This window comes from Vespula pensylvanica, chromosome 18 (assembly GCF_014466175.1).
Source record: "Vespula pensylvanica isolate Volc-1 chromosome 18, ASM1446617v1, whole genome shotgun sequence".
Taxonomy (NCBI): domain Eukaryota; kingdom Metazoa; phylum Arthropoda; class Insecta; order Hymenoptera; family Vespidae; genus Vespula; species Vespula pensylvanica.
The window spans coordinates 1021628-1039329 of NC_057702.1; the positions used below are offsets into that span (position 1 = coordinate 1021628).

General features: G+C 31.3%; 7 protein-coding genes across 13 annotated transcripts in view; 5 read left to right on the forward strand and 2 right to left on the reverse strand.

Moving 5' to 3' along the window:
* LOC122635480 (golgin subfamily A member 4) overlaps positions 1–1817 on the forward strand; it is an 11059-nt gene extending 9242 nt beyond the window's left edge. For 2 of the 3 annotated variants that reach the window (XM_043825743.1, XM_043825745.1), the window contains 4 exons: positions 126–298; positions 376–607; positions 679–873; positions 964–1817. In XM_043825743.1, the coding sequence (XP_043681678.1) occupies positions 126–298; positions 376–607; positions 679–873; positions 964–1217 (854 nt within the window). In that variant the 3' untranslated portion in view covers positions 1218–1817. The remainder of the gene's footprint in view (positions 1–125; positions 299–375; positions 608–678; positions 874–963) is intronic. The other variant, XM_043825744.1, reaches the window with a different exon arrangement.
* A 2244-nt stretch (positions 1818–4061) lies between these two features.
* LOC122635494 lies at positions 4062–5300 on the reverse strand. Its single transcript, XM_043825773.1, has 4 exons — positions 5214–5300; positions 4879–5138; positions 4697–4810; positions 4062–4628 (listed from the first exon to the last, which is right to left on the reverse strand). The coding sequence occupies exons 1-4, from the start codon at positions 5290–5292 to the stop codon at positions 4362–4364; spliced, it is 720 nt and encodes a 239-aa protein (XP_043681708.1). The 5' UTR covers positions 5293–5300; the 3' UTR covers positions 4062–4361.
* LOC122635496 lies at positions 4509–6534 on the forward strand. 2 transcript variants are annotated; one of them, XM_043825775.1, is made up of 4 exons: positions 4509–4636; positions 4718–4788; positions 6014–6294; positions 6394–6534. In XM_043825775.1, exons 2-4 carry the CDS (start codon positions 4755–4757, stop codon positions 6532–6534), a joined length of 456 nt encoding a protein of 151 aa, XP_043681710.1. In that variant the 5' UTR covers positions 4509–4636; positions 4718–4754. The 2 variants fall into 2 exon arrangements, with proteins under 2 accessions (XP_043681710.1, XP_043681709.1); XM_043825774.1 differs by lacking the exons at positions 4509–4636; positions 4718–4788 and adding an exon at positions 5140–5654.
* Positions 6535–7538: 1004 nt separating this feature from the next.
* On the forward strand, positions 7539–10665 carry LOC122635493 (H2.0-like homeobox protein). 4 transcript variants are annotated; one of them, XR_006328685.1, is made up of 5 exons: positions 7539–7675; positions 7967–8212; positions 8957–9147; positions 9221–10210; positions 10297–10665. XR_006328685.1 is itself a non-coding variant. In XM_043825772.1 (4 exons), the coding sequence occupies exons 1-4, from the start codon at positions 7570–7572 to the stop codon at positions 9419–9421; spliced, it is 744 nt and encodes a 247-aa protein (XP_043681707.1). In that variant the 5' UTR covers positions 7539–7569; the 3' UTR covers positions 9422–10665. The 4 variants fall into 4 exon arrangements, 1 of the variants encoding a protein (XP_043681707.1); XR_006328684.1 differs by having other exon boundaries at positions 10340–10665; XR_006328686.1 differs by having other exon boundaries at positions 7561–7675; positions 7970–8212; positions 10340–10665.
* Positions 9606–11641, reverse strand: LOC122635488 (2-oxoglutarate and iron-dependent oxygenase JMJD4). Its single transcript, XM_043825761.1, has 5 exons — positions 11484–11641; positions 11072–11403; positions 10684–10981; positions 10330–10600; positions 9606–10263 (listed from the first exon to the last, which is right to left on the reverse strand). The coding sequence occupies exons 2-5, from the start codon at positions 11382–11384 to the stop codon at positions 9826–9828; spliced, it is 1320 nt and encodes a 439-aa protein (XP_043681696.1). The 5' UTR covers positions 11385–11403; positions 11484–11641; the 3' UTR covers positions 9606–9825.
* Positions 11642–11717: 76 nt separating this feature from the next.
* LOC122635595 lies at positions 11718–13870 on the forward strand. Its single transcript, XM_043825977.1, has 5 exons — positions 11718–12643; positions 12725–13128; positions 13214–13313; positions 13395–13511; positions 13593–13870. The coding sequence occupies exons 1-5, from the start codon at positions 12341–12343 to the stop codon at positions 13803–13805; spliced, it is 1137 nt and encodes a 378-aa protein (XP_043681912.1). The 5' UTR covers positions 11718–12340; the 3' UTR covers positions 13806–13870.
* An 845-nt stretch (positions 13871–14715) lies between these two features.
* LOC122635490 lies at positions 14716–17159 on the forward strand. The gene is made up of 5 exons (XM_043825763.1): positions 14716–15461; positions 15755–16161; positions 16221–16320; positions 16656–16814; positions 16926–17159. The coding sequence occupies exons 1-5, from the start codon at positions 15171–15173 to the stop codon at positions 16983–16985; spliced, it is 1017 nt and encodes a 338-aa protein (XP_043681698.1). The 5' UTR covers positions 14716–15170; the 3' UTR covers positions 16986–17159.
* The last annotated feature ends 543 nt before the right edge of the window (positions 17160–17702 follow it).

Here is a 17702-nt window from a genome sequence, read left to right on the forward strand (position 1 = left end):
CTCTCTCTCTCTCTCTCTCTCTCTCTCTCTCTCTTTCTCTCTCTATTTCTTTCTGTCTCATTCTGACCTAAGTTATTATAATGAAACTAAAAAGAGATATTATATTGTAATTATGATAATTTTAGCACCAGCGAATGCCTCCTCGGAGTTAGAATTCTTTCGGCATCGGATACACGTGGAAAGGGATTCAGTAAGAAGGGCTAGAGAAGCATTGAAACAACAGAGGAATGCTTTTCAGGGTAGACAGAGAGCTTTGAAACAACGAAGTGCTAGAGCTACGTTAGAACAGCTGGTCCAGGTAAAGAACATATCAAAGTAACAAATAGAATATAATTAAATCAATTGTAATTGACAAGTGTATCCTGTCGTTTACAGGAAGAACGTGAACTCTCCGACATGGAAGTCAGCTTACATCGTACTAGAAGTCTTTTAGGCGAGAAAGTCATTCATTTGAGACACTTGGAACAATCTTTAGAAAGAGTAGCAAATGCTAAAAGAAACGAAAATGATGCTACGTCGACAAAGAATGACGAGTTGACCTTAAGCGACATGTCCAGCGCCAGTAGCGGCTTCAGTTCGACAGATATTGGAACTGATACTTTTATAGGTAAAGTCGATTAGGTAAAAAGATTTTGCAATCGTGTTAGAACTCTCTCATAGTTCCTTTTGTTCGTTCAGATAAGCCAGATCATTATCAAGAGTCAACAGAGATAATCGCTAATTTAGAGAATCTCAACTCTGAAATACGTGAGATTTGGAGTGTCCTGAATAAACGTCAAGATAGCAATATTCCACCACCACCGACTTTGATGTATTCCTATTTAAGATGGTTACGTCTTCATCCTCTCACTGCTTCAACGACCAATATACAAGGTTTACACAAAAAATAATATAGTTTTACTAGAATTTGACAATAGATTTTTTTGCACAAACAAGGAACATGTATTTTATTAATTTTTATAGGAACCTTTGGCACTCCGAACATCCAATCGAATATCTTGTCTCAATTGACCGCAGCGCAACCACCAACAACAACAACTACTCAAAACATAATCGCTCAATATGGTCCTAATAGTGGGTTCACCACAAGCGTTGGAAACACCGTTGAAAAGAGTTCTTCAAATTTGGCTGATAGAACTCGAAATCTCAGGGATTGGTTAAGACAAGCTCGTGTCGAGACAACCGACATGATTGGCCCTGGACAAGCAACCCTCTAAAAAAGAAGAAATCTTATTTCACGAAAACAAACATACTTCTTCCTCGTATATCTCTTATCCGTAGCTGTGAAATTCTTACTTCGATATCGTTTTCGAAAAATGTTGTTGCTGATTAGTTCCTCGACTATTTCGCTAATCGAATCTCTTGAATTAGACGACGAATTAGACGATTTACTTGAATTAAGTTAGAGAAAGGGTGAACGATACTATTTTATGATTGAAATAGTTCTGACACAAACACACACATATGCAGACAGATATAAACAGACTAACTTATCCGATAAAATAGTCTGATGCGAATCTTCGACAAAGCGTGATCGCGTCGATCGTTTCTTAAAGTCATCAATATGGAACATAGTTGAGAGCGTAATCACGTTTTTAATTCCGATTGAACGACGATTTGGAAAGGGAGATATACGCTGTTAAGTGCATTATATTTTATGATGATACTTCTCTATTATAATTCTAGTCGACATTTAAAAAAAAAAAAAGAAAGAAAAGGAGGCTGTAAATACCAATATTTTCGATACTATTTCAATCTTGAAATAGAGCCTTAACCACCCATTAAATATGTCACTGTAATACACTGTATGAATGTAACGTTTGTATCATTTACTTATCAGTATACATATATATATATATGTATATATATATATTTATATATATATACATTTATATATATATATATATACATATGTATACATATATAACGAATTTAGCTCCTAGAGTTCACTGCTGCTACTACCTCAGTCGTGAATCTTAAGTCTTTTGACTATCGTACGAACGTGGGTGTGCCGATTATTATTATTATCCTATACAAAATAATTTTCACAATCTCTTTCATGTTATCGAATCAACGATTTAGAATCGCGACGTAAAAACTGTGGAATTATTCAGATATACTTTGTGGCAGGAATTTTCGAATTATTCTTATGATTCCTTTCACCCCCAAAAATTTTTTATAGATAAAGATATTACTTTGAAAGACAACCTTTTTATAATTGGAAACATATTACATATATATATATATATATATATATATATATATATGTTTCTTCAGATATACGCCTCTTGCGTATAGCTGTACTCTATGTAATATTTTACAAGTCACATTTTTGGAGAATCCATTTTTTGTGTAACACGTACGATCTCTCGTAAGAATGTAGATATTACGATACATATGTACGAAGAGTCAAGGACAAAAGTCAATTACTTTTTAAATATGTTCTTTCTTCTTTTTTTCGTTCGTTATCATTCATGCGATAATTTAATATAATTACATGTAAGATCAGAAAAAAAAACAAGTGCCTGGTTTGTTTGATTTAACGAGAAAAATTTTTCAAATAATTAGAAATGAAAATTAATTCAAATTGACTTTAGTTCTTGGTTGCTCGTATTAATTGTTCTAACAAATTTCTATGCCCATTTACTTGTAAATAGAAATCTTTTCGAAATGATAAATGATCGATGAAAACTTTGTCACGATCTAACGAATCTTTTTCCAATAGTCTCGTTGTGTATATATATTTTTATGATCGAATCATTCTCAGTATATTGTTGTATGTATAATATACATATATACATGCATATATATATGTGTATATGTGTGTACGTAAGAGAGAGAGAGAGAGAGAGAGAGAGACAGAGAGAGAGTGAGTCAGACGGTTTTGCAAGTTAAAAAAAATCCTTTTATTTATTCGATCGTTCGATTTTTGGTATCGTTCGTATTTGAGAAATCTATTCGATGCTTTTTTAATTATAAATTGTTAGTGAAAAAATAAAACGAAATGAGGGATATGTTATAAGTATGATCAAAAAGAATCAAACATATATATACTCGTAGATATCTTTTTTATACCCATAACTTGTTTGTATAAATATCGAAATGATTTCTTTTCGAACGTAAATATCAATCAAATCGCCTAATTGATCGCGAATCGATTATATCTCAGGTACGAAAAAATATCGTTTCGTTAAAAATCATAAAATTAATACGTAAATATATATATACTTTGATCAACGTCCCTCGCAATATATATATATAAATATATCTTACTGATTGATCGTTCTATTAAAAAAGAACGTTACATTATATTCCGAACATAATAATTAATCAAAGCACGTCTCTCAATTGCCAAATCATAGCGACTAGAAAAACTAATAATAATATATCAGTTTAACGTTTTAATCGTTTAAAAAAAAAATAAAACAACCACAACACGAAATATAAAAGAGAAATTAATCCAAGTATTAATATTGCCAAATGTTTTTTCAATTTGATTGAGTCTTCGATTGAGATTATACGGTGACTAACTTTCGAAATACTGATTAGATTTTGAGATTAGAAAGTTTCATAGCGCGAACCTAAGATGCGTAGATCCTAGGTCACAATAATCGAGATCTCATTAAAAATATGTAATGCGTAATGTAATTAGGAATCTTACACTTTGGAGCGATGATAATTATTAACGGTTAATAAGAAACTGATTAGATAAAAAAGAGAGAGAGAGAGAGAGAGAGAGAGAGAGAGAGAGAGAGAGAGAGAATAATAAGGAAGTATAAAAGAAAAAAAATTCTTTCTAGTCAAAATATCTAATGATTTCTATGTCGTTTATATGTATGTTTATATTTCGTATAAATTAAACAACGACCGAATTAGAATGCTTTATAACATTTATATCATTTAGTATCTCAACTTCAAAGTATAATTCTTCATATCAGTGCCGTCCTTAGTATTTTTTATGTTCATCTTATTTATATAAGTATAAGCAATTGGATTAGGATTATCAGAACGTTATTTTAAATATGCAAAGATTGATTATCATGCGTCGTTTATATTATTAAAAAAAAAAAAAAAAAAAAAAAAAATGAGATCTACGTATCGATATTATTTAAATTTCGACAGTAAAAGCACAGTTTTAATGTGACAAATCCTCTTGACATCTGAATCGATGAAAAATTCTGTACAAAGTGAATATGAAACATTAGCGTCCGTAAGAGAATGAAGTAAACAAAAAAATAATAATAGACACATTGTTGGAGATTTTATTTCAGGATCTTTGGATCTTCTGTCTTTCTCTTTCTCTGTTCCTCTCTCCTCTCTCTCTCTCTCTCTCTCTCTATCTCTCCTCGTCTTCCTTGAACTCATGATTCCGGAAATAATCTACAATCTGTGTATTTGTCCTCACACTCATCGGAGTTCCTCTCGAAGTCTTCTTTAGACGGAAGCCAAGCGGTAAACGAACGAATCCCGTTTGACTTCTTCTTCTTCAGAGACTCTTGAGCAGATCTGATCACTATAGATGCTTTACAAAGTAACAATCTGATGCAGGCTGAATCGAAACCATCTATTGTGTCCATCAATCGATCCGGAAGTGCCTCGTTTCGAGCCTCCTCGATCAATCTTGTCATCTAAACAGGAAAGATATTTTATTGATATTTGTTTTATTATCAATCTAGATTAATCAGGTTTGACTTACTTTATCATTTTTATTCTCTAGGATAAATTTCAGTGGATCCCAAGGTGACTCAGTTTCAATGGATCGATCAACTTTATTGTCTTTCACCGATGGTAATCCGAAAAGAGAACTGATCTAGTAAAATTAGAAAGAAGAATGTTAAAGAAAGATCATCTTCGATTTCTCTCTTGATTTTAACTTACCATTTGTGCGAGAAAAATGACACTGTTCACTGCAATAGCTGCGATCTTTTGTGAATCAAGACCGAGTAATCTGAAGAATGCTGAGATTACGTTGGTCGGACCAAAATCTTGATTTTTCTCATCTCCTTCGTGATCTCCACGTTTAGAAGATTCTTCCTTTTCAGGATTCAAACTTTGAGATACAAGATTGGCTACGTCCTTGACGATTTCTAAGTAATCGTTCGCGTATCGAAAACCAGTTTTTATCTTATCGAACATCCCTGCGATTAAGATAAAAATAATTTGTTTTCTTTTTTAATATTCTTCGAAGATAAAAAATATAAAGAAATGTTTACCATCTGCTTTTCCGAAGAGAAACGTGTCAAAAAATATTAAAATGAGGACGAATTGTAGGATCACTTTGACCGGGAACATTTTAACACGACAAAGAATATTTCAAGACTGACTAAAAGAATAAATTTTCTTCTGTAACGGGTGTCCATGTAATTACATTTTAATTGACGCACTTTTCGCTCTGTCAGTCAAGCATTTAAAAAAACTAACAGCACATAACAATTCGGACGACAATAGGGTGCTGAAGAAAAACTCGGTTACAGTTTTAGTTTGACGACCGAACGCGATGAATTCTCAAAGAGTTCTTATTTTCTTCCTAGTTATCTCATGGGAATTCGAAACAGGAAATTTTGTGGATATTTATCAGGATGAAATTGAAAGTTTGAGCGAGTTACCTTTGGATAGGCTGATTAAAATCAAGTCATCGATTGCACCAATATTGGGTCGGTATAAAAAAATAGAATTATCTTTTATTTATTGTTTTTTAATAATTCGATAAAAAAAAAAGAAACTGTTTGTGTGGATTATCATTATATATATAATTACAATCTTTATTACATACATGATTACTTTGCGTTATATTAAATAAAATTCATTCTTATTGCAATACAAATTAATACTTCGATCAATACAAAAAATAAAATGAACAAGTATATATAACGAGATCACTAAAAATATTTTTCGTTTAAAACAAACAACTATGTAAACTTACGTCCAATACTATTCCACAAAATTCAATTAGTATAAACACAATAAAATATTTTTAAAAATACTCTCTGACGAAATAAATGAACTATTACAGAAACATCGATGATTGAGAAGTATGGGCAGCCCGAAGGACGAATAAAATCAACATTACCAATAGCCTTGCCATTAAAAAGAAACAATAAATTACCGATAAGACGTTATGGCAGCGATTATTATGAAGAAAAAGGCAAAGACACGAAGATTTCCAAAATCTTTCAATTAGCTGTCACTGCACTTTCGTTCCTAGCTTTCGGTGGTTATCTCTTAACTTTGATCATCACAGCGATTAGACGAAATTCAAACTCGACTGGCACTGGGAACGTCATCGTTTTTTCGGTAAATCCACGATCGTATTATTTTGTTGTTTATACATCTCTCTATCTCTCTCTTCTCCTCTAGACAGCATAAATTCAGATTCTCTCATCTTTTTCGTAGAATCTGCAGAATTTACAAAAGTATCAACGACCAAAAAGGAATCTTCTCGTTTTGGATCCAACGGAAAATAATTTTCAAACGGATAAACTTTATCAAGGAATGATTATGCTATCTCGTACTTATGCACGATTCGAACATTAACAAATTTCGTGTTAAAAATCATATATTTCAACGAATATTTCAATATGAAGAAAAAGAGGTAGTATTAGACATAGATTAGACAGAATCAAAGGTAATAGTTAGATACATCAGCTCTTCACTATAAAAGCGTCGATTGGCTCGAATCGACTCAATCGAAGCTTTGATTATCACAAATCCGGTGGATCCTCGAAAATCCTAAAACCTAATAAAATCGAATAGAGGACCACGATGTGTACATATCCCGAAGAATATTCTTGGCGTGTGGGTAGAGGCTGCTTCAAACATGGCTCTTCAAATAAACACCTAAGTGACTGTATACTCTAAAGGCCCACGTAGAAAGATAACCATATGGCTACCACCGGAGGTATCATAGACGTCTCTCTAACATTTTCTTTCTTTCATTTTTTTCTCTTTTTTCTTTTTAATATATTAATGTTTTTCCATACCGTAGAAATCGGTAGCCGATCATTACAAAAAGCTTTTTTAAAATTTCAAAACAGAAAGTGAATTCTTTGCGAATTATATCAGACACATTCTATAAGTGTATTTAATTATTTTTAAACAATATCGATAATAAATATTTTACGATCGACTATATTGGAAGAGAAAATTAGTTGTTAAGAAAAAAAATTGGATCAATTTGTAACAATCATTGGAGAGAGATTATCGTCATCATCATCATCATCATCATCATCATCATCATCATCATCTTCGAAGGAGGAAGAAGGAGTCTTCAAACGAGCCACGCCTACATCACTTTCGTGAGCCAATCAGAAAGACGAAATTGTACCAAGCTGACTCGAATTTTTAACTCTCCTCTAAAATCTGGCTTCTCTGGGAAGGCTAAGCTAAGCAAAGCAAAACGTTAGATTCCCTTATGCATTTTCTCAGTGATCATCTCGTCGTGCGTGATTAACATTTAGCATGTTCATGTTCACATAACTTCTGTCATTGTTAAATTGTGTATCGAACAGTGATGGAAAAGATAGATCGTCTATTGTCAACGTAGTAAGATCATAGTCTTATTCGAGAACGATGAACGGTGAAAATACAAATGTTTTGGAAAAAGTTAATCGTCCAAAAATTTTAAAATTTGGTGTCGAACGTATTTTGTCGAATGAATTCTCTTCGAAGAGGACAGGTGAGCCAAAAATCATAATCAATCATACATATGTGTGCGCGTATATATATATATATAATACTTTTAAATTAAATCAATAATTATAGATATGTATAATTGTAAAATTTGTAATTAGATGTCAATTGATAAAATTCAATAAGATGTCAATTTATAAAATTTATAATCAGATAAAAATCTATAATCGTAAATTTGATTTAAAAGTATATCTACATTATACTTTTAAAAGTATATTACATTAACATTATGCATATAAATAGTTAGTCAAATTACTCTTCTTCGTAATATCCAAAGTAGTACGTCCAAGTCCAACATCGATGGTTCCATCACAAGATGTATTGAGACCACTAGCGGTTCAATTTTCCACGGTAGCGTGTCCTTGTCCCGGAAGCTGTACCAGTTGTGATCTTCGTACCTGTTCCGGTTTTCCCTTTAGACAAACTCCGATCGAAACTCAAGCGATGATTAATTATCAAAGAAATAATACAGATAATTTTGGAAATTTGTATCGACCAGCTGCTGTCCGAGCAATTTCAAGAGGTGAGAGAAATAAAATGATTATTATTGTTATTATTATTTTTTACTTTTGTTGTTATCTTTTCATTATCTTCTAAGAAATATAGAAGAGCACATCAGATCAGGATTACGTCATTAACAAATGTTACCATATGGGCAACCGTTTTGGCTTTCGAATAGCAAGGAGCAAGGAAGCAAGTAGGGCAAAATATTTATGCGCCAATGTATTCTCGTGTTTCCTGTCTGTGTTTAAACGACATCTTAAGTGGCACCGTGCGTTTACAAGCCGTATAAACAGCGGTTTCGCCGCGTGTCTTTCTACGCTTAGTTAAAGCTCTCGGTGGCATCGATGCTTTTCTGCAGCCACTTTTCTCTCTCTCTCTCTCTCTCTCTCTCTCTCTTTCTTCCTTTTGTTCGAATCACAGAGAGAATGAAAAGATCTTTTAAAACATCCTAAGTAGATTTAAATAAGAGATCTTTGCACTTTTCGAAGAAAAAAAAATATTTTTGGCGGGAAAAAATTTGATGTAAATTTTTCGAAGAATGCCACTACAAATCCAAGAATAGAGTTGCGATCTTAAAAATATCTATCAGCGTTGGATATTTCAAGAGCAATGTATAAATTTCTACAGATGTTGCATACTTTTCTCTCCTAAACCAGTAAATCAAATGAAATTTGTAAACTTTATCGATGATTTTTCGAGAAAAAGTTATAAGAACGAAAATAGAATTTTAATAGAAATTCCTACTAAATTTGTATCGTTTTAGTGACAACGGCAGCATCTTCCAATCTTGGTAATACTATGGAAACTAATACGAGAAGGAAACGATCGTGGTCCAGAGCTGTGTTTAGTTCTTTGCAAAGGAAGGGTCTTGAAAGGAGATTCTCTTTGCAAAAGTACATCACAAAACCTGATAGAAGACAATTGGCTGCTACTTTAGGACTCACCGACGCTCAAGTATTTTATTTTGATTATTATAAATAATTTTTGAAATATCAAAATATGTGTCTTCCAATATGTGTACTCTCAGGTAAAAGTTTGGTTTCAAAATCGACGAATGAAATGGCGACATACTAAACAAGGAGAAAATAATAATTCGTCGATCGCTGATCCAGATTCGACTCAAAAAGAAATTCCTCAGAAAATATTAGAAGACTCGACGAAAAATGTCGAAGGAAAAACTATTCTTTCCGAAGATGAAGAAGATATTGAGATACAAGTGGACGTATAATAATTGACAGGTTTATTTTTAGAATGGAATGGAAATTTTTTCTAATCGTTTTACCCTTAACTATTATCAAGGATGTATATTTTTATCATTAATTTAACACGATCAAAGATAGATAGTTTAAACTATTAAAAATTGGATTGAAACAAAAAAAAAAGAATTAGGTATAAATGAACGTTAGAAAAAGTATGAAAAAATAAAATTTTATTGCAGCCCTCTTTTTTTTATATCTAATTAAAAGTATTTACAAATCGGTGTGCTTTTTACACGAGTGAAAAGTGTTATCTATCCTCAGGGAGACATTTTCAAAGTTAATTCAAAAATCTCATCGCTAGATGTCGCAATAATCGATATCGAAAATATCGATCGGTAAAATCACAGTGAATCATTCTGTATATAAAGTGATATTACTTATCTTCGTCTTGAAGTACAAAATTGATTTTCTCTAATAAATTGATCGGTTGGTCATCTGCAGATATCAAACTATAAATTGATTTCTCCTTAGTTTCGATGATAAAATCTTCCAAAACAGTTTTTAACATGGTAAGATCAAAGGAACAATGATTTATTCCAAACTCGTATTTCCCAAAGGAGTTAACCCTACTTCCTTTCGTAATAAAATCTAAACGTTTCGTTGCGATGAAAGATATAAAAGAGTAAAATTGTATATAATTCATTCCATGAGAAACTTTCAACATTAATTGACAATGTTCAACCCAATTAACCATATCTTTACAATCTTCCACTTCTTTCATAACGGAAGATAATTGTTGTTTCAAACTCAGCCATATGGTACGTATATTACATCCATTGATCCAATTATGATTCACAGAAATAGTATCTTCCTATTGAATGACACTTGGCTTGTTTTAAAGTAGTCATATTTGATTTGCGTATCAAAAGATACTTACCAAATTCCAGACTTGATGATGCCATCCTGATGGAATGAACATAATCTCTCCAGCTTCTTGTATTACATCAAAACATTTTAAATTTTGACTATCATACTCTTTATATTTAGAATGATCCTTAAGATCTTCAGAAAGTACATCGTATACCAATTGACCGTATGAATCACGAAATTTATTTTCTTCTTTCGGTGGAAAAAGTAACCAACGTTTTCTACCAACGATATTGGCAGACCAGCTATATGAAAAAAATACATCGGCATGCAATGGCGTCCTGTAGGACAAAGTAAAAAAGATATATTGTTTGAATAATCTTACGAATGAGATATGCAAAATGAAGTATATTATTTTATTTACCATGTTCCTTTTGGTCCCATGTAAACAAACATATAATCATCATCTAATTCAGGCTTAGCAATGTAATATTCATTCAACCAATCGGATGCAAAGTAATGCGGTACTTCATAATAAACTAAATCAGGGAAGATTTTTGTACAGTGCCAATCTTTCAGATACAAAAGTGGCATATCGGATGTATAATCACTGTTTCTATATTTAACCCAATAATCCAAATATTCTTGCATATTCATATCGTTCTTAAGTTGGGAATTGTAGTATCTCCTTTTACAATCAGATATAGGTACTAGACATTGGCCTGTAAAATGATAAAAAATAGTTTAAAAAAGACGAAATAAGAAAAAAATATATATATAATTTCGATTCCGTTGTAACATCCAGCGCTCACCGAACAGTCTACCGAGAAATTCGAAATTTGGCGCGTCTTTTAATACCCACTGTTGTCTACATGGCCAACTTTCGGTGATCGCGGTATCGATAATACATGGTTCGTTGTTAATAAGAAACTTGTGAAAAAATTCATTATATGTCAAGTTATGATCCACTCGTCTCACCGATTCAATCGTTGGAAGATGTTTAGCATTGGACGGTACATCGTTCTTCGTTATTTCGATTATTTTTAACATAATGTACATTTCACTCGTCCACTTAATATTATTAATTGAATATGATAATACTCGCACAAACACTCGCGCGCACATACATGTGAAGGAGATACACCTAAAGAAAACAGATTGAAAAATGTATAAAATACTCGTAGAATAAAGAGATCTTTTATATGATTATAATGCGATGCATACGTTAAGAAACGATACCCAAACACAAGGACCACTTATTCTTGGACACAATAATTTTCAATACCCATACAGTCAACGACAAGGACGAGTAAAGAGACATTTTGGGCACACGACGTACAACGCGCCAAAAGTTCGATTTTTTAACAGATATATGTTTATATATATGTATATATACGATAAGAAAATAGCAAAATTTATACGAGTAAAGAAAACGTTCGATTAGACATGGTTCGTCGATAGACGGCGTGAGAGTCGCTAATATCACTGCCCTCTGTCAAAGAAATTTTTTTACGCGCTTATTTTAAAAATGCAACATAGCTTGCTTTACACTACCTTTCGAAGATTGAATTAATGATGAGACATTTTTACGACGTACGTTCTACCCTTTAATTAAGAAGATTATCAAACGATGGTATATACCGATCTATCTTATAATTATCTCTATACTGGAAATAGATTTCTTAGTAAATTTCTTGCAAAGCGTCAAATTATCGTCAAAAATTCATCCTTAGATAATTAGTAGAACTATCAATTTTCAGACAGTGTTTTTGAAGTCTACAATAGCGTATTAAATAATAACGATGGTATAGACACCACGCGCGAATAGAGTTAGAATTAATTTAAAGTAGCAGAGAAAGTCATGCGGGAGATTATATTTTATAATTAAATAGCCAGCTTTTGATCGTAGCAACACGTAGCGACAATTACAGATAATTACCATTAGGGGTCGGTAATGATTAATAACTTATCGATCTAAATGATTGCACTCATATATTATAGTTAATAACTTTGCAGCGTTCTTAGTGTAGTTTCGTTTCGATAGTATCACTCCTTTGATAGTTACTGAAAAATTTTCGATAATGGTACTACTTCGTATCAAACCGAATCAAATGCTTCGCTTATTAAATTTAACCGGAAATTTTACCAGTACTTGGCCGGGATCTCAGAAAGCAGGACGTTTTGAAATGGTCTTACGAGATGTTGGTTGGATTTTAGGAATGTTAAATGCATTTCTAATATTATTGGCTTTATTTTATGCCGATTATTATTATATAAATGGAAAAGACGTTGTTACTTTAATGAAGCCTTTATGCGAAACAGCTACTCTCATAGATGTTATACTTGCTTTAATTTTATGCAGATTCAAAAGGACTAGTTTACAGGTAACGGAATCTTTGTTCATCATATTTCGATATTACTTATGTTATTTCATTAAATGTATTATACTTGAAATTATTGGATAGAAACTCATGGAAGAGGTGGAAGAATTTATTAAAAATTGCAATACCGAGGAGGAAGCCATCATGCAAAAATATATAGATCATTCGTCCATCTCAACAACAATGGCGGCATCAAACGTTGCAGCGGCCATTGCATTTTCTTTTACTCCATTCTTTACAGAGAATGACGTTCCTGGCGATGCTATGTTTCCATTTGACTTAAAATCATTGTTCGTTAAAATTCCGATATACATATTGGACACGATTCTTCTCTTTCAAACTGCATTATGCGTTTGTGTGGATTTTATGATAGCCATGTTGATGTGGTACTCTGCTACTAAATTAGAAATCTTAGGATTGAAACTTGAAAATGCTGCGGACAAATATAAAGTAAAAGATTGTGCTAAGGAACATCAAAAAATATTGAAGCAAGTACAAATTATAATTTATTTATTTGCTGGCCATAATTTTTAATTATAATCTCTCTTTTACTTTCTCTCGCTCTATTTTTAGTTTCATATCCGAAACACAAAAAGTTATTCAAACATTATTATTCAAAACGAACGTGACGATGGGCGCAACTGCAATCGGTGCGACATTTTCGCTCCTTCACGTGCGTTATATAAAACTTATAAAAATATCTTAATTTTGTTTGTATTAATCACCAAAATAATTATTTGGTCGGTATGAATAAACGTTGCTCTTACAGCATGAACCCATAAACGTAGAACTACAGTTTATTTGCATGATGATCGCTAGCTATCAAAGATTATATGTTACAGCTTTACCTGCTGACGATTTAAAAGAAATGGTAGGAATAATTTCTTATTTCTATATATTGTTGTAAATTTATCTCTTGTGTACTACTAATAATTATAAATCATTTTTTTAGAGTATGAAACTCGCGACGTCGGCATATAGTTCAAAATGGTTCGAAGATTCCTCCAAAATGGCAATCGACGTACACATTATAATATTAAGAAGCCAAAAACCAATTTTGATTTCAATGGGTGGTCTGCTTCCCAATTTAACTCTCGAATATTATGCAAATGTAAGAAATAATAATCAAATAATATCTATTAGAAAAATTCATTTGATAATTTGAACTAAATATATCTATCTACTTTTTTTTTTTACAGTTTTTTTACACGATTTCATCTTATTTCATGACAATGAGACAAATGATAGAAAAATAAAATTTGACTTAATCTCGTCTCATTGTTAATTATACTTACTTTTTTTTCATTTTTTCTCTTCGTCCATCGTATCAATTTGCTCTATCTTCCTTCACATAACTTCAGAACATTTTATTCCGAAGATATCTTGCACACCCCAGACTAGACTTGTAATACATACGTACATATAAACTGAAAGAAAGATACAAGTATGTACTTACGTTGAATCGAACGATATTTTACTTCTACATAAAAGTACCCTCTTTTGTGATGGGTAATTGTACAGAACTAACTACACGTTGATTACATAGTACTCTCAACAAGCATAGCTTTAACTTATTAATCGATATAAACCCTTTCCTAGTTTGTGCAGAAGGCCAACAGTAAGAAATGCTATTTATTGATAATGATAGCAACAACCATTAGTTAAGGTTCAATATGTTGCAAGTGATCAGTGCAAGTACTGAACTTCTTATTCGTGCTTTTTCAGCAAATAAGCAAATATATATCAATAATTTGTGAAATATTATATAAGCATATATAGAGTTAATATAGAATGATTTTTAATATATTATATATATATATATATATATATATATATAATTTTAGTTCATATCAACATCGTTTTCGCACTTCACTGTATTACAAGCTATGCTTAGTGATAGTGACACAGGACCTATTTCATAAAAGAAATTTTCTTTTAAGAAAGTTTTTCAATGTAGAAATATTATTTGATATTATATCAATTATACCAATATATACATAATAATTCATTCATAAAATATTATCGTATACTGATATCGTGAATAATGAAAAAATCTTTTTTTTCTTTTATGTACTTTGAAATATGAGCACTTACTGTGTTTCTTTTTAATACAAGTCTTTCTTACATTTCATTCACTCTCTGACAATGAATTTTACTCATCGCAAAAGGAAACTCCATAAAGGTTCAACCCTTTTTCCTTCTCGTCCGTATAACGTGAAATAATATTTCATGATGGACGATAGTCTGTACTTAAAGTAAAAAATCGATACGAATGTACACCTAACGTATGTACTTATTATCATTGAAAGATATAATTTTAAAGCAAATAATTGGATGTGGAACGTTAGAAGGAAATTTTTATTTATTAAAAGGAGGAGTTAACGTGTCGGTCAGTCAGTCTTTCAATCTACTCGTTCGAGGATTATTAATAAATCATTTCTCTTCAGAAGGAAGTATCATGAGAGAAATGAAGTAGTGTTAACATATACAAACGTTATAGCAGATACTTGAAGAAGAAGAATTCAAAACGATGATTAAAATATCTGCAGAAAGAGCAATTTTCTTTTTAAAAGCTAGCGTTATCTTGACTGCCTGTTGGCCACCTTCACCAAAGGCAACGCGTTCTCATATCATTTTATTTGAACTCTCTTGGTATGTCCTTTTCACCAATGCTCTGTTCCTTTTATTTCCATTGATAAATGCTATTTATGAAAATCGTACTGATTCCATTGTCGTGACCAAATCGATCTGTCTGTTTTGTGCTGTTGCACAAATCACTTTTAAAATGATACTCTGTCGTCTTGAACGTTCTCGATTTCAAGTAAGTTATCATAATTATTTTTTGTCATATATTTTTTAAAGTTGGTGATTATAAAAGTGGTCTAATTCATTCGAGATATTAAAAGACAGTGCTATAAACATTTTTAACTCTTTTTCTGTGTTTATATTTCGTTAAAAAAATACTTGTTGAATATGTAATTCAGAATATATTTTTTTGAGATATTTTGGATTTATATCCAAAATATTTCAGAAAAAAAAAATATGTATGACTTGTATCAATCACCGGCTCATTCAAAATTTTCTAGTTATCTAATATTCTTTTTCTTTTTTTAGTCTTTACTCTTCGACTTGGAGAAATCTTGCAAAATTAAAACTAGTCAAGAAAAAGTTGTATTTGAAAGATACATAAATAAATGCAAATACATTCACCTACTTTACACGAGTTTATGCTATTTAACAGCAATCATCGTTATCTGTAGTCCACTATATACGTACCAGAGATTTCCAACTAATGCTAAATATCCTTTTTCTGTAGATCATTCTCCAATTCGTGAAATAATCTTTCTTCATCAGACCTTAGTAGGTTTACAGGTTTCGGCTGGTATGTGTATTGATTGTCAACTTGCTGCTCTTCTCTGGTACGTCGGTGCTAAATTCGAAGTACTATCAAAAAATATCAGAGAATTTAAAAAAGTGAAAGAATTGAATACTTGCTTAAAAAAACATCAGGAAATACTCAGGTAACGAACGCAAACGTAACATTGCATCGTCTAAGGAAAAAGTCCTAATTACTTTTCAGATATGCAGCTGAAACCAAAGATGTTATTTTGCATTTGATTTTAACCACCACACTAACGACTACGATGGGTATTATCTTTGCTGGTTTAAATATCGTCGATGTAAGCTAAAGAGCACAGTTATTAATAAAACAATATTTTTATAATATATTATTATATAATATATATATATGTAATTTTATTATAAAAAATTAATATTATAAATTATATTATGTAAAATTACTCTTATAACATAATTAATTTTTTTTTTCTTAACAATAGCAACAATCAACGGCAGTTAAGATACAATATGTCTTCATTGTATGTGTGGCCAGTACAGAACTCCTGATTTCTGCCTGGCCTGCAGATAATTTAATAAATACAGTAAAATTCTTTCCTTACAAATATTGTTTGTGTATAGTTATACTTATCCTAGATCTTTTTCTTATTTTGTTTAGAGTAGTAATATCTCCTGGGGTGTATATAATTCGAACTGGTTGAAAACTAATCCTTGTGTAAGAAGAAATCTTGTACAATGTATCATGAGATCGCAAAAATTTGAAACAATTCATGTTGGAAAGCTGAAAATGCCATTTTGTCTTCAGTATTATGCTTCAGTAAGTATACATTTCATAATTAAAATTTTGTTTCCTTTAATTATTGTATGACGAATTCGTATAGAAAAGTTAATAACAACAAAATATTAAATATGTTGTTTGTATTTTCAGTTCTTGACTTCATCTTTCTCTTATTTCACTACGTTGAGAGCAGTACTTGGAAAAGAATAATATGGCATCATCATGTAAGATGAAAAAAGAAGATAAGAAGAAGAAAAAAGAAAATATATAAGTTTATGCCGAAGATGGATATTATGGCCATGAAAACATAACAATAGTGAAATTAGTTGAATAAAAAGCATGAAAATAATTAAAAAGTTCTTGAAACGTTTATACATTTACATACAGTGCATAAAAAAATAATATGTATCCAATAAAATATATTTTACATTATATAACATTAGATTACGTTCCATTATATAATTGGAAAATATAATAAAAAATTGTATTATATATTATATTTCATTGTATTATATACTATTTATATTATAATATACCTTATATTATATTTTACTATAATAAGTCTACATGATATAAGAAATATCTGTATAATTATCGAATAGAATTTATTTTCTATGTATTATATAAAGAAAACAAAAATAAAACAATAGAATGTAAACAGAAATTTGATGTATTTTCTATTAATTTCTATCATTCCTTTCATCCAAAACAAACCTTCCATAAAGAATTTTCCCGGAACTAATAGTTCATATTTCCTAACAAAAGCGTAAATCTTCCCTGTGATCCATACAATAGCACGTGCCACCTCTTCACACATCATGTGTCCCGCGTACAAAACTTGCTCTCCGGCGAAATTCCTGGAAAACAGTTACTACTTGTGCCACCTCTTCGCATATCATGTGTTCCGCGTACAAAGCCTGCTCTCCG

Bases quoted from the DNA above. Each gene is read 5' to 3' on its own strand.
- LOC122635488 (XM_043825761.1), bottom strand. From the start codon at position 11,384: ATGTGCGCGCGAGTGTTTGTGCGAGTATTATCATATTCAATTAATAAT. The intron at 10,601-10,683 runs GTAAATAAAATA...TTTGTCCTACAG, and splicing joins ATGGGACCAAAAGGAACATG to GACGCCATTGCATGCCGATG. The intron at 10,264-10,329 runs GTAAGTATCTTT...GTCATTCAATAG, and splicing joins ATCATCAAGTCTGGAATTTG to GAAGATACTATTTCTGTGAA.
- LOC122635496 (XM_043825774.1), top strand. From the start codon at position 5,498: ATGAATTCTCAAAGAGTTCTTATTTTCTTCCTAGTTATCTCATGGGAA. The intron at 5,655-6,013 runs GTCGGTATAAAA...GAACTATTACAG, and splicing joins ATCGATTGCACCAATATTGG to AAACATCGATGATTGAGAAG. The intron at 6,295-6,393 runs GTAAATCCACGA...TCTTTTTCGTAG, and splicing joins GGAACGTCATCGTTTTTTCG to AATCTGCAGAATTTACAAAA.
- LOC122635494 (XM_043825773.1), bottom strand. From the start codon at position 5,292: ATGTTCCCGGTCAAAGTGATCCTACAATTCGTCCTCATTTTAATATTT. The intron at 5,139-5,213 runs GTAAACATTTCT...TCTTAATCGCAG, and splicing joins TCTCTTCGGAAAAGCAGATG to GGATGTTCGATAAGATAAAA. The intron at 4,811-4,878 runs GTAAGTTAAAAT...TAATTTTACTAG, and splicing joins TCATTTTTCTCGCACAAATG to ATCAGTTCTCTTTTCGGATT.
- LOC122635595 (XM_043825977.1), top strand. From the start codon at position 12,341: ATGGTACTACTTCGTATCAAACCGAATCAAATGCTTCGCTTATTAAAT. The intron at 12,644-12,724 runs GTAACGGAATCT...ATTATTGGATAG, and splicing joins TCAAAAGGACTAGTTTACAG to AAACTCATGGAAGAGGTGGA. The intron at 13,129-13,213 runs GCAAGTACAAAT...CTCTATTTTTAG, and splicing joins GAACATCAAAAAATATTGAA to TTTCATATCCGAAACACAAA.
- LOC122635490 (XM_043825763.1), top strand. From the start codon at position 15,171: ATGATTAAAATATCTGCAGAAAGAGCAATTTTCTTTTTAAAAGCTAGC. The intron at 15,462-15,754 runs GTAAGTTATCAT...TTCTTTTTTTAG, and splicing joins TTGAACGTTCTCGATTTCAA to TCTTTACTCTTCGACTTGGA. The intron at 16,815-16,925 runs GTAAGTATACAT...TTGTATTTTCAG, and splicing joins GTCTTCAGTATTATGCTTCA to TTCTTGACTTCATCTTTCTC.
- LOC122635493 (XM_043825772.1), top strand. From the start codon at position 7,570: ATGAACGGTGAAAATACAAATGTTTTGGAAAAAGTTAATCGTCCAAAA. The intron at 8,213-8,956 runs GTGAGAGAAATA...GTATCGTTTTAG, and splicing joins TGTCCGAGCAATTTCAAGAG to TGACAACGGCAGCATCTTCC. The intron at 9,148-9,220 runs GTATTTTATTTT...GTGTACTCTCAG, and splicing joins TAGGACTCACCGACGCTCAA to GTAAAAGTTTGGTTTCAAAA.